The sequence below is a fragment of the Meriones unguiculatus genome, chromosome 8, assembly GCF_030254825.1.
Source record: "Meriones unguiculatus strain TT.TT164.6M chromosome 8, Bangor_MerUng_6.1, whole genome shotgun sequence".
NCBI lineage: Eukaryota > Metazoa > Chordata > Mammalia > Rodentia > Muridae > Meriones > Meriones unguiculatus.
In genome coordinates this window covers 13,230,408-13,241,870 of record NC_083356.1, presented here as the reverse complement: position 1 = coordinate 13,241,870, position 11,463 = coordinate 13,230,408, and the positions used below count along the sequence as shown (strand labels likewise).

The 11,463-nt window shown below is 55.3% G+C and overlaps 1 protein-coding gene across 3 annotated transcripts; it reads right to left on the bottom strand.

Moving 5' to 3' along the window:
- Window positions 1-200: 200 nt before the first annotated feature.
- Window positions 201-6,740, bottom strand: Mapk11 (mitogen-activated protein kinase 11). Of its 3 annotated transcripts, XM_021638978.2 has the most exons (12): window positions 6,527-6,740; window positions 4,054-4,183; window positions 3,817-3,875; window positions 3,613-3,724; window positions 3,489-3,518; window positions 3,356-3,403; window positions 3,162-3,276; window positions 2,814-2,885; window positions 2,535-2,614; window positions 2,070-2,148; window positions 1,823-1,996; window positions 202-1,457 (listed from the first exon to the last, which is right to left on the bottom strand). In XM_021638978.2, the coding sequence occupies exons 1-12, from the start codon at window positions 6,640-6,642 to the stop codon at window positions 1,378-1,380; spliced, it is 1,095 nt and encodes a 364-aa protein (XP_021494653.1). In that variant the 5' UTR covers window positions 6,643-6,740; the 3' UTR covers window positions 202-1,377. The 3 variants fall into 3 exon arrangements, with proteins under 3 accessions (XP_021494652.1, XP_021494653.1, XP_060244833.1); XM_021638977.2 differs by lacking the exon at window positions 6,527-6,740 and having other exon boundaries at window positions 201-1,457; window positions 4,054-5,377; XM_060388850.1 differs by lacking the exon at window positions 6,527-6,740 and having other exon boundaries at window positions 203-1,457; window positions 4,005-5,374.
- Window positions 6,741-11,463: the final 4,723 nt, after the last annotated feature.

Here is an 11,463-nt window from a genome sequence, read left to right as displayed (position 1 = left end):
CCATTTTCCCCCTTTTAACCTGTGGGTCTATGCACTGGTCTCCAGGGTTCTTGACCTCTCCAAGGAGCTGTGGTAGAACCAGAAATGACCACTGCTCTCGCTGAGTGATCAAGGGGCACAGTGCAAAGTCTGTGGGGCTAGCTGGAAGTGTACCAAGCACGGAGGTCCAGCCACCCCTCCAGGAAGCAGGAACAGTACAAGCAACGAGACCTGGAGCCTTCCACACAAGAGCAAGAAGGAAATCCCTTTATTGTGCACGCTCGGTGCAGGCACTTGACATCCAGAGTCCCATGGTCCCTGATAGCAAGAGATCATCGTCTCTTCAGGGAGGAGCCATACCCCCAACATGTCTTCAAACAGGGTCCCACCTCACAAATTACTTGGTCAGCTCCTCTCTGGGGAAAGGGAAAAAGGAATGACTCACAGACCACAGCACCCCAGACCAGCTGCAGAACTACAAAGGTAGGTGGAGGTAGAATGTGGACAGACATTTGTCAGCTTTGAGTCAAGGTCCAGGGGCAAGAATGTCCAAGTTCATATCCTTGGGTGCTAACCACCGAGCATCTCTTGAGATTAGAACCCCTTACTTCACCAGCTTCCCAGCTGGCACTGTGTCCTTTGTGCTTCAGGATCCTGCTGCAGCTCCCACACTCTAGCAAAAACTCCTGGCACCTCTCAGAGCCTTTAGGCTAGTTCACAGCTGGGAGCGGGGAGAGAAGAGTGCCTCCAGCTTGGGTGCCATGCCAGAAATGGCTGCTGACTCACAGACTCATACACACCAGCACATCTGCCTGTGCTCTGAGGTGTACACCGTGAGTGCGCACTCACGCCCATTTGCCCACATATCTCAGGCAAAGCTGCAGCAGGCTTTTCTGATTAGACATCTGGCAGTGGTCTCTGCCTCGCCATCCCCCAGGAGACTCTACTCGGTTGGGTGGGGCACTGGCCCTGCCTCAGCTTTCAGCCCTTCATTTCCAGGTTGAGCAGCTCCATCTACAGTGAGTGTCCCTCCCTCAGACACTCCAGGGACCCTGGCCCATTTGCCTTCCTCCTAATCCAGATAGTCCTCAAGAACAGAAGAGATCTGGGCGGGGACAGGGACAGACTCAGATGCCACACACTGAGGTCCCCAGGAGAATCTGGGTGGACCAAGCCAGGTCCAGAAACACTACTGCTCAGACTCCAGACACATAATGGTGGGCATAGGTACACATCCGTGCATTCGTGTGTGTGTGTGTGTGTGTGTGTGTGTGTAGAGTCCTCTCAAGGCAAAGGGGTCCCAGGTTAGGTGGCAGGGCTGCCTGAGAGGCACCTCTTGAGGAAGACTGGAAAGCTGGAAGAAAGGGGACAGGCTCAGGCCTCCCCTCAGGCCATGCCTCACTGCTCAATCTCATGGTTGCCGGGTAGCTGGGATGGCTCCAGGGGCTTGAAGCTAAGGACTTCTTGGTAAGTAAGCTCTGAGGGAATGAATAAAAAAAGGGGGGGGGGAGGTGAGATTATGCTGTGCACCCACAACCTAGCTCCCATCTGCATGTGTGGCATCTGCTTCCCAGCCCACATCCGTTGTTAGGCTTAGAACCAGAGCCTGCCCCGCATTGCCCTCCAAAACTCTGCTGCATACACACACACACACACACACACACACACACCTTTACATGTCCCACTCTAAAGTAGAGGCATGCCCCTCCCCCCCCAGACCACTGGGGAAGTTCTGTGGAGTTTCTTGTGTGAAACAGGAGGTAAAAAATCTTGCGCTGAGACAAGGCAGCCCTCAAACTCTTGAGCACTGTTCCCTCTCCCACGACCCCTGGCCTGTGCTCACCCTTCCACTCCTCCAGTGTGCGCTCCTTGGCCTCGACACTTTCATCATAAGGCTCGGCCTCTGGCTCGTCGTCAGGGTCATGATACTGGCTAAAGTATGCATGGGCCAAGGCTTCCGCTGCACTGACCCTTTGGTCACTGTCTAGCACCAGCATTCTTCCAAGGAGGTCTATGGCTGAAAGAGTGAAAGTTAACACAGAGCCGGCGCTGGATCTGAAGCCCAACCTAGACCCGGTCCCAGTCCTCACCCAGAGGGTTGGCTCCATGGAAGACACTGCTGAGGTCCTTCTGGGGCATGGGGGGCAGAGACTGGATATATGTCCGGGCCTGGAGACACATAAGAAGGGCTTGGAGGGCTAAGTACTCTCTACTTTCCTTGGTCCCAAACCCCTCCATTTCCCTGGCCCCAAACTGCATAGAGAGCCTTTCAGGAGACAGCCTTGATCATTCATTCCAACAGGCCTGCTAGGCGCCCCAGCAAGCCGGAGCAGTTTGTCAGTGTCGGTAATTTTGTCTTCACTCTCTCCTACCAGGAATATCCTCCTGGTTCACCTGCTTCCCCCTGAAGAGATTGGATGTGCCTAACACAAGCTCCATCCTGCCCTGCCCATATTCCCCACGGGATGCCCGTTTGTCTGCATCCTACCCTGTCCCCGACATGACTGGTGCTTGGTCAGGAGAATGAACAGACAGCCGGATGGCCACTAACTTACGTGCTCCGAGGATATCTTTGCCAGAACCTCAGGGCTGGGTGTGCCCACCACCTCCATGATTCGCTTCAGCTGGTCGATGTCTTCCTAGCTCAGGAAACACCTGGTGGCCAGCCATTCCAGTCCCAGCCCCTGATACACTGTGGAGCTGTGGCTCAGGACAGGGAGCCCCATGCCATACGGCAAAGGGCAGAGGTAAGACTTCCAAAGAGGGCCAGACTCCACTCCCACACTCCTTCCTGCAGAAGGGGCCCCCAGCTTGACCCTGCTCCCCAAGGATACAGTCGTTCCCAGGGAAGAGGGCCTTTCCTTGCAACAGCTCAGCCATGATGCAGCCCACAGACCAGATGTCCACTGTTGGGAGAGAGTAAGGAGACTCAGCCTGCCCACATCCTTCCTGTGGGGGTGGGGCAGCCAGCCCAGTGACCCTCAGTCATAGCCAGGATCAAGAGAGCAGCCGAGCCCTGAGAAGAGGTATGAGGGCACCCACCAAGTTAAAAAGCCCTTCTAAAAGCTGGTCCCACCAAGCTCTTGCTCCTCCCTCAGAGCTCTGTAATTTTCCCTAAACCGTAGTGTGAGCACAGCCTGAGCACCCTGACAGGACAAGGCCACGCTGAGGGTCGACAGAACCTGTCTGGTTGTAGTGCATCCAGTTCAGCATGATCTCTGGTGCCCGGTACCACCGTGTGGCCACGTATCCAGTCATCTCCTCATCAGCCTGGCGCGCCAGCCCGAAGTCCAGGATCTGGAGGACCACGGCTATTGTGTAAGACGCCTACCTCTCTGTGCGTCCCTGCTGTCCATACAGCCTTCCCCATCCTTACCCTCAGCTCGCAGTCCTCATTCACTGCTACATTGCTGGGCTTCAGGTCCTGCAGGGTGGGCGGGGCGTGAGTGCTGCGGCCACGCGCCGAGGCAGAGTGGCTGACCCTCACCCTCGCCCACAGCTGCACCTACCCGGTGGATGATGCCTGCCGAGTGGATATACTGCAGGGGAGGGCAGACCAGGTGAGCCCAGGTTCCATCCCGCTCTGCCCCAACCCAGAGCGGTCAAGGGAACCCCAGAGCCCACGCGCCCCACCTTCAGCCCACGCAGCAGCTGGTAGACCAGGAACTGAACATGCTCATCGCTCAGTGCCTGACACTTGACGATGTTATTCAGGTCGGCGCCCATCAGGGTGGTCACCAGGTACCTGCGCCAGGGTCAGAAGTTAGGACAGTGTCACGCCACCCCCTCCCCGACCAAGCTCCCAAGGCCACCGCGGGGCCTTCCCAAGCCGCTCACACTTCGCTGAAATCCTCAATGGAGGTGGCGGGCGTGAAGACGTCCAGAAGCCCTATGACCTGATCAGGGAACGGAGGAGGCAGGATCACAGTTCAGCTGTAGGCAACGCCCCGCTGGTCTGGGCCCCGCCCGCGCGAGGGGCGTGTCCCCCAAAGGCCCCGCCCCGATATCTTCGCTCCCGCCCCCACCAGGCGGCGTCCGTTGTTCGGTCCCTACACCACTGGCCTGCCCTCTCACGTTCTCATGCTTCAGGTGTTTGAGTAGGCGCAGCTCACGGTACGTCCTCCTCGCATGGATCAGCGATTGGAAAGGGCGAGACAGCTTCTTCACAGCCACCTTCTGGCGCAACCGCGCGTCGTAGGCCGAGCTGCAAGGTGGGCGAATGAGAGGACGCGCGGGCGCCTGGCCTGAGTTCACCCTACACCAGTGCGGGAGCGAGGCTCCGCGGCTGGCTCCAAGGAGGCCTGTCCCTGCCTGTTCACCCCACGATGTCTCCATGCCACCCCTCCTGGACGTCCCATAGAAGACCCCCTTGAGTGGACTCAGCATTCTCTGGCAGAGCTTGTATCTTCTCCCGTGATTCTAGCCCAAACCTAAGACCGCACTCACAACGAGGCCAGGGCATGAAAAACACGCCACGACTATGCCCACAGGTGCGCCCTCAGCAAGCAGCCCTCCACCTTCACGCCTGTAATCCCAGCTCTTGGGGAGACTGGGGCAAGAGAACTGAGGCCAAGACCAGCCGGGAAAACTACTGAGACACTGTTTCAAAAACAAACAAACAAAAACACCCCCCCTCCCATTTATAACTGAACAACTGGATTGTAGGAAAAGTTCAGCCTGGGTGTATATGTGTGTGGTGGGGGGGGTCTGGCTCTCTTCCACTCCCCAGACACTGGACGCTCCACTTCTGCACCTCCTCACCCTTCTGTCCTTCACTGGAGAGCTTCAATGAGCAAATGAGAACACACCCTCTCTTATGGGCTTCAAGACCAGCAGGGCTCATCTGTGGTCATAGGGCTTTCTCCCAGGCTCTGGTCCCTCTGCCCTCAAGACTGGAGAATCCATGAAGCCGTCGAAGGAGCCCTGCTGGCCACAGCACCTTGACGCAGCCTGTTCCCCAGGGGATGCTTGTCTCTTCCCTCCCTCTTGACTCTCTGCTTCCCGGGGTGCACCCCTCCCTTGCAGTGAATGGAGACAAGACACCAGCCATTCCAACCAGCTGAGGGAAGGTGGGGAGGGGACATTGTGGGTCTGGGATGCTCATGGGACTAAAAAGTAGTGGAGGAAAGGTGATTCCTTATGATAAGCAGATGTCTTCCTCCTGGGGTGAGGTGTGAGGGCAGCGGCCACTGGACCATGAGATCCCCTGACCTGATGTCATCTGTACAGTCAAGTTACCAGGACTTGGCATCCCAGCACCTGCCTCAGCAGGGCAGTCTGTCTCCACAGACCAGTGGAGACAGACCTCGGCTTCACTCGGGAAATCTGACTATATCCCCGCAGCTCCTAGATGGTCGGCCCACAGAGGATTCCATCTGAGTCAATGCCCAAGTGCCCTGGAAGGTGTCTCTCCACCCCACCCCTCCCCATTCCCTCCCTCCCTCTATCCAATTGTATTATTTTTTAAATGGGATTTCTCGTAACCTCATCCTCTCCCCCTTGCTAAGCCCCTGGGCATCCCAGACACAGCGTGTCCTATCATCTCTTCCTCTGTCCTACTCCTTGGGTATGGGGGGGCAGAGTGTGTGGGGAGGTGTATCCTGTCTCTACTCGCTGTGGAGGAGGGTACACCCTGAGAGAAAGAGAAGCAAGAACACAATCCCATGCCCAGCTCGCTGTGGGCCCAGTAAAGCACGACTGTTTTCCTCTATAAGACTTCAGCAGCAGCCCTGCCGTGGACCGAAGATCTGACAGAGGCTTCTGATGACAGCACAAGATCCAAGATTTGAGCCTCAGCCCCCATTCCCGGTGCTGGAGTGTGGGGCACGCACCAGTGTCCACACCCTTGATCAGCCTGTCAAAAAGGACTGTGACCATTCTCTAATCCCAGCTGTCTGGGACGTGGCTTTAGCCAGCCTGGACTCTGTCTGACCCGGATCAAGACTCTAACCTCTGGTCCCCCTAACTGCAGGACTATATTCTAAGATCTTTTGTTGGGTGTGGACAAGACAGTAGGTGTCTGCTTAGGCTCTAGCCGCTAAGACTCCTAGGAAACGGGGGGGGGGGGGGGCGGGGGGCGGGGAGCAGGTAGCATCCACCGGAGAGTTTGATGCCTTCGAAAGAAGAGAGGTCTCCTCACCGCGCTGGGCGCCCCCTTTTCAAACACTCAGGTCTGGGAGCACGTTAGACCCCGCAGCTACTTAGACCTGGCCCAAAATAACCCGGATGGCTGTTCCATTTAGCGGCCCCAGAGACTTGCTCTCCCGCCAGCTGTGACGCCGCAGGATTCGGCCTTTCTGGGAGAAACTAGGGCTCGGAGATGGGGAGGGGACATCAGAGGACCCCCCCCTCCCTGCCAGCGAGTGGAATCTAGAGGGAAAGTTTCCTCCGTGTCCCTCCCCGCCCCCTCCCATTCATTCCTGGGAAGCGTGCAGGCCGGGGGCGGAGGCAGGGCGAGGCCCCTCCCCACGCCGGGAACCCCACGTCGCGCTGGAGGGTCGTGCACACTTTCCCGCCCAGCTCCGACCTGATCCTTGCCAGCCCCTACCAGACCGAGCCGTAGGCGCCGGAGCCCACCGGGCGTAGGCCCTGCAGCCGCTGCGGCACCTCCCATACGGTTTTGTTCAGCTCCTGCCGGTAGAATCCCGCGCGCGGACCCGACATGTCCGCAGCCGCTGCCGGAGCGAGCGCCCCGGAGCCCCGCGCAGCACCCGGCCCGCGTCCGACGCCCAGCGCCGCTGAGCAAAGCGGGGTGGGGGGTGGGGGGCTGCGGCGCCGCAGGGCGGGGCGGCGGGGCGGGGCCGAGGCCCGGCGGATTTCCCCAGCCTGGCGACCGGGAGCTGGGAAGCGGGGGTGGAGCGGGGGGCGGGGTGGGAGGTGGGGGTTCCCGGAGACAGGCGCGCAGCTTCCTGCCCCGCGGAGACGGCCACAAAGGAGAAAGCCGTCTTCCCTCCCGTGGGGGTGACGGGCGGAGGTCTTGCTGGTATTTTCCACCGTCTGCATGCCACGCACTACCCCTGCCCTCCCCCGGGTCCCAGCCCAGCCTCCTTCCTCAAAAATGAGGGGAAATTGTCAAAAGCGAGCTTGAGCACGTGGTGATAATACTTTGACAACAACAACAAAATACTAGCCCAGAAAAAGGCTCTAGGTTAAAAAACCAGCGCCAGGGACCCCTGCGGGAGGCGCGTTGTGGCCTGGGCGAGGAGGACACCTCCCTTTGGCATTAGTGGCACACTTATTTTGGTAACAGCCTTCAGGAGAGACATCTGCCACGCCTCTTACCCTAACCTCGGTCTAGAAGCTCGTGGACGAGGTGAACTCCCGGCGGGCAGTCAGGACCAGGGACAGCAGCAGCACCATGTTGGGGCCAGAAGGTATGGTACCCAAATGGATCTTTGTTGGTGTTGGATATTTTTCCTCCTTACGGAGCACTCACCTCACTGACATTCTCGAAAGAAAAGACCCTAGCCCTGACTTTCTCCAGCCTCTAGCTCAAGGCGGCCCAGGAGGTCTGCCACACAGGCAGGCAAGGCTCAGTCTGCCAGTAAGCCTAGAAAGCTTCCTTTTCCTGGTGTGTCACTCTAGACCAGCGGTTCTCAACCTGGGGGCCAAGACCCCTCTTAAGGTCGAACGACCTTTTCACAGAGATTGCCTAAGACCGTCAGAAAACACAAATATTTACATTATGATTCATACCTTTCAAAATTAGTTATGTAGCAATGAAAATTTTATGGTTGGGGATCACCCCAGCATGGGGAACTGTGTTAAAGGATTGCAGCATTAGGGGGGTTGAAAAACCACTGCTCCAGGGTCTACTTTTATTACTTTATTTACTTGAAAGTAAATATGGAACTGTGTGTGTGTGTGTGTGTGTGCTGTTACAGGCCTTTAATTCCAGCACCAGGGGTCAGAGTCAGGAGGAACTCCGTGAGTTCCAGGCCAGCTTGGTATATATCCTGAGTTCCAGGATAAGCTAGAGCTATGTAATAGTGAAACTCTGTCTCGAATGAACCAACCCTCTTATCTTCCAACAAAGTGAATATGGGCCTAGTATTGTGGCTTTGCTTTGAACTTCAAATGTTTGGGAAGCTGAGTCTGGAGGATCACAGCCAGTTCAAGGCCTACCTGGGCTACCTAGTGAATTTGAAGCCACCTGAGCTGCAGAGGGAGACCCTGTCTCCAGGCAAAAGGAGAAGGAAGAAAGAAAGGTAGGCCAGGTGTGGTGGCACACATCTTTAATTCTAGCAAAAGCAGAGGCAGAAGGATGGATCTCTGTGAGAATGAGGCCAGCAATAGTGAGGCCTTGTTGGGGGAGGGGAGGGAGAAAAGACAATGAACATGGGTTACCGGAGCTTTGCATCCATTGAAAAGTGGCTTCTGACCCTCAGCCGTGGGGAGTGAAGCACCAGGGTTTCCTGGCAGGGCCACCTCATCCCAGGAAAGCAAGAAATCAGGTCTGGAGTTCCTCCCTTCCTTCTTTCTTCCTCTTTGAGCCAAATACTTAACGATCTGGGGATTTCACCCATATTCAAACCTGAACTTCTAAATGCTTTTTTTTTTATTATTTTTATGTGCATTAGTGTTTTACCTGCATGTATGTCTGTGTCAGATCCCCTGGAACTGGAGTTAAGAGTTGTGAGCTGCCATGTGGGTGCTTGGAATTGAACCCAGACCCTTTGGAAGAACAGCCAGTGCTCTTAGCCACTGAGCCATCTCTTCACACACACACACCCCCATCCTGAACCTCTTTCTAAAAGCAAATCTGAGTTTTAAATGAAAATCGGGGCTGGGGTGTAATTCAGTGGTACTGCACTTGCCTAACAGAGTGAGGCCCCGGCCTGAACCCTCAGCCCAACGAAATCTTTATAATAGTAATAAAATATAAGTTAGAAATTGTCAACCACAGGGCTGGAGAGATGGCTCAGCGGTGAGGAGCACTGTCTGCTCTTCCAGAAGTCCTGAGTTCAATTCCCAGGAACCCACACGGTGGCTCACAACCATCTCTACCTTCTACTGCCCTCTTAGAACACTAATATGCATAAAATAAATAAAATCTTTAAAAAATTTGTCAACCAGGCCGGGTGGTGGTGCGTGCCTTTAATTCCAGCACTTGGGAGGCAGAGGCAGGTAGATCTCAGTTTGAGGTCTGCCTGGCCTACAGAATGAGTTTCAGGACAGCGAGGACTACACAGAGAAACCCTGTCTTGAACAAAAACAAAAAACAAAACAAAAAATTATCAAACAAACCAAAGCAAGCCAGTGAAGTACCAGGCCACTAGAAGCATCTACCGTATATCCTGAAATATAAGGGGCACACACACAGGTGGCCAAGGAAATAGGTCTAAGTCTCAGTTTCTAGCCCCTCTCACTCAACTTTGCCCAAGCCCCAGGACATCCTTGGAGTCAGCATCCCCTCTGGGAGCCATTATTAATCCTGGAGTCTAGCAGAACCTGAGGATGGCCCCAACCCCCACTGCTCAGGGCAATAAAGCTCAGAAGCCACCTTTCCCAGGGGTGGGTTGAGGTTTTGTGCAAAGCTAATGGAGCTTCAGCTAAAGGCAGAGGAGGAGGGGGAATTGAGCCAGGGTGATGGTAGGGGGTTGGGAACCTTGCCTGCACAGTGGCCAGGGGGGAGGGTAGTGGCCTTTGTCTGTACAGCAGCAGGGCAGGGCTAGGCAGTTACCAGGGCAACCTGCTTGCCTCCTCCACATTCCCAAGGATGCCTAGTTTGGCTCAACTGCAAAGTGGAGAAGGGGCCTGGATAAAGGTTTAGGAAAATAGCCACCTGCCCAGGAGAGCTTCAGACCACTTGCCCTGACCGCTGCTCCCCGAGTCCAGGTGGTCAGAGCTGACCGCTGTTATCAAAGGCCTCGCCAGGCTCTCACACAATGGTGACTTGCTCATTCTCAGCCAACTGCCCTGGGCACCCTTCCCCAACCTGGTGTGTCCAACCAGGAATGAGCTAATGGTGAGACAGTATTATATAAATGCAGATTTATTGGGAGCAGCATGGGAGGGGGAGATGGTGGGGCAAGCTTGCAAGAAAGAGGTAAAGAGTGGAGGAGAGAGGGAGGTAGGGGGAAAGGAAGATAGGGAAGGAAGAGAGAGGGAAGGGCAAGGGCAAAGGATGGAACCAAAACGTCTGGATTATATACTGAAAATCGTCTTGGAGAGGGAAGCCCCACCCCTAGGTAGAGGGTAGGGTATGCCAGCCAGGCCCTGCAACAGCTAGGGACCTAACATCCAGGACCATCTTCACCATCTGCTGTGATGTAGTGCCACCCCTAAATACAAACTCCATTTGCCCCATATGCCCAAGCCCGTTTCTCATTAGACAGCTGTGACAGTCCCCAGGTAGCTAGCTTGCCCACTTCCACTCAGATCCCAGATTCTGCCAGTGGTCAGAATGCACATTATAAAGAATAAACCAGGAAGGGGCTGATTTAGGGATAGGTGCTGAAAGCTCCCCCAGCCCCTCCCCAGTCTCCGGTATGGTGGAAAGAGAATGAGGACATACAGAAAGGAGAGCAGGTCATCCCTGGGTTTGTTGGTAATTCTGCTTCAGCTCAAGGCTGGCCTTGTGCCCCTCCCCATCCATAAACACTTGCTGGTTCCCAGCACACACTTAATGAACACCCCACCTGGAACCTGTTGGGGCCCCCAAGCTTAGCAGTGTGTATGTTTCTATCCAGTGAGAAGATGGTCTTTAGAGGTCCATTCTAGAAGCCAGGCCTCAAGGTTCCCAGTTCTTTTATCCCAGCTCTGCATTCTGAGACATGACCCCTTCACCCCTGCTGACTTGGTAGCACTTTGTTTAGAATTCCTGGCCGGCTACATTTCTGGGGGAGTCTTGTGTCAAATCACAGTAGCAGCATCGCTTCAGGGGCCTGTGCTGGGGGATACTGGCTGTTGGCCTTGTACCCCCCTCCTTGGAGAGACAGCTAATCATGACCCTCCCCACAGCAGGACTCTCCAGACATAGGACGCATTTTGGGACTAGTTCAGAAGGACGGGACCCAGAGACAGCATTTGGATTCAGCCCAAATCAAACTGTATCACTTCACTTCCTGTTGTGGAATCCTGATTTGAGTAGGTATCTGGAGAGTGTGGGAGGCTCCTGAAGGGCAGACCCACTTGTCCAGCTCCCTGCTGGGTTCTTTGTCTAGTACAATGCCCATAGCACGAGTGCTTTTGGAGCTGGGTATGGGGGCACACACCTTTAGTCCGAAAGACAGGGGCAGGCAGGTCTGAGTTCAAGGCCATTCTGGTCTACAAAACAAGTTCCAGGCAAGACAAACAACAAAATCCCTGTGGAATGAATGAGTCTCTCTCATTGCGTGTGCACATCTCATTTTAACTCATACTAGCACTAGAGTACTATCTGGACCTCTGTTCTGGGGATTAGAAGCAATCCTCTTTCCTACTGTGGTGGTCTGAAGAACAGCCCCACAGGCTCCTATCTGAATGATCAGTCCCCATGGTGGA

Coding starts and splice junctions, on each gene's coding strand:
- Mapk11 (XM_021638977.2), bottom strand. CDS start 4,365: ATGCTGAGTCCACTCAAGGGGGTCTTCTATGGGACGTCCAGGAGGGGT. Junction 1,997..2,069: donor CCATGGAGCCAACCCTCTGG/GTGAGGACTGGG, acceptor TCACTCTTTCAG/CCATAGACCTCCTTGGAAGA. Junction 1,458..1,822: donor CACACTGGAGGAGTGGAAGG/GTGAGCACAGGC, acceptor TCATTCCCTCAG/AGCTTACTTACCAAGAAGTC.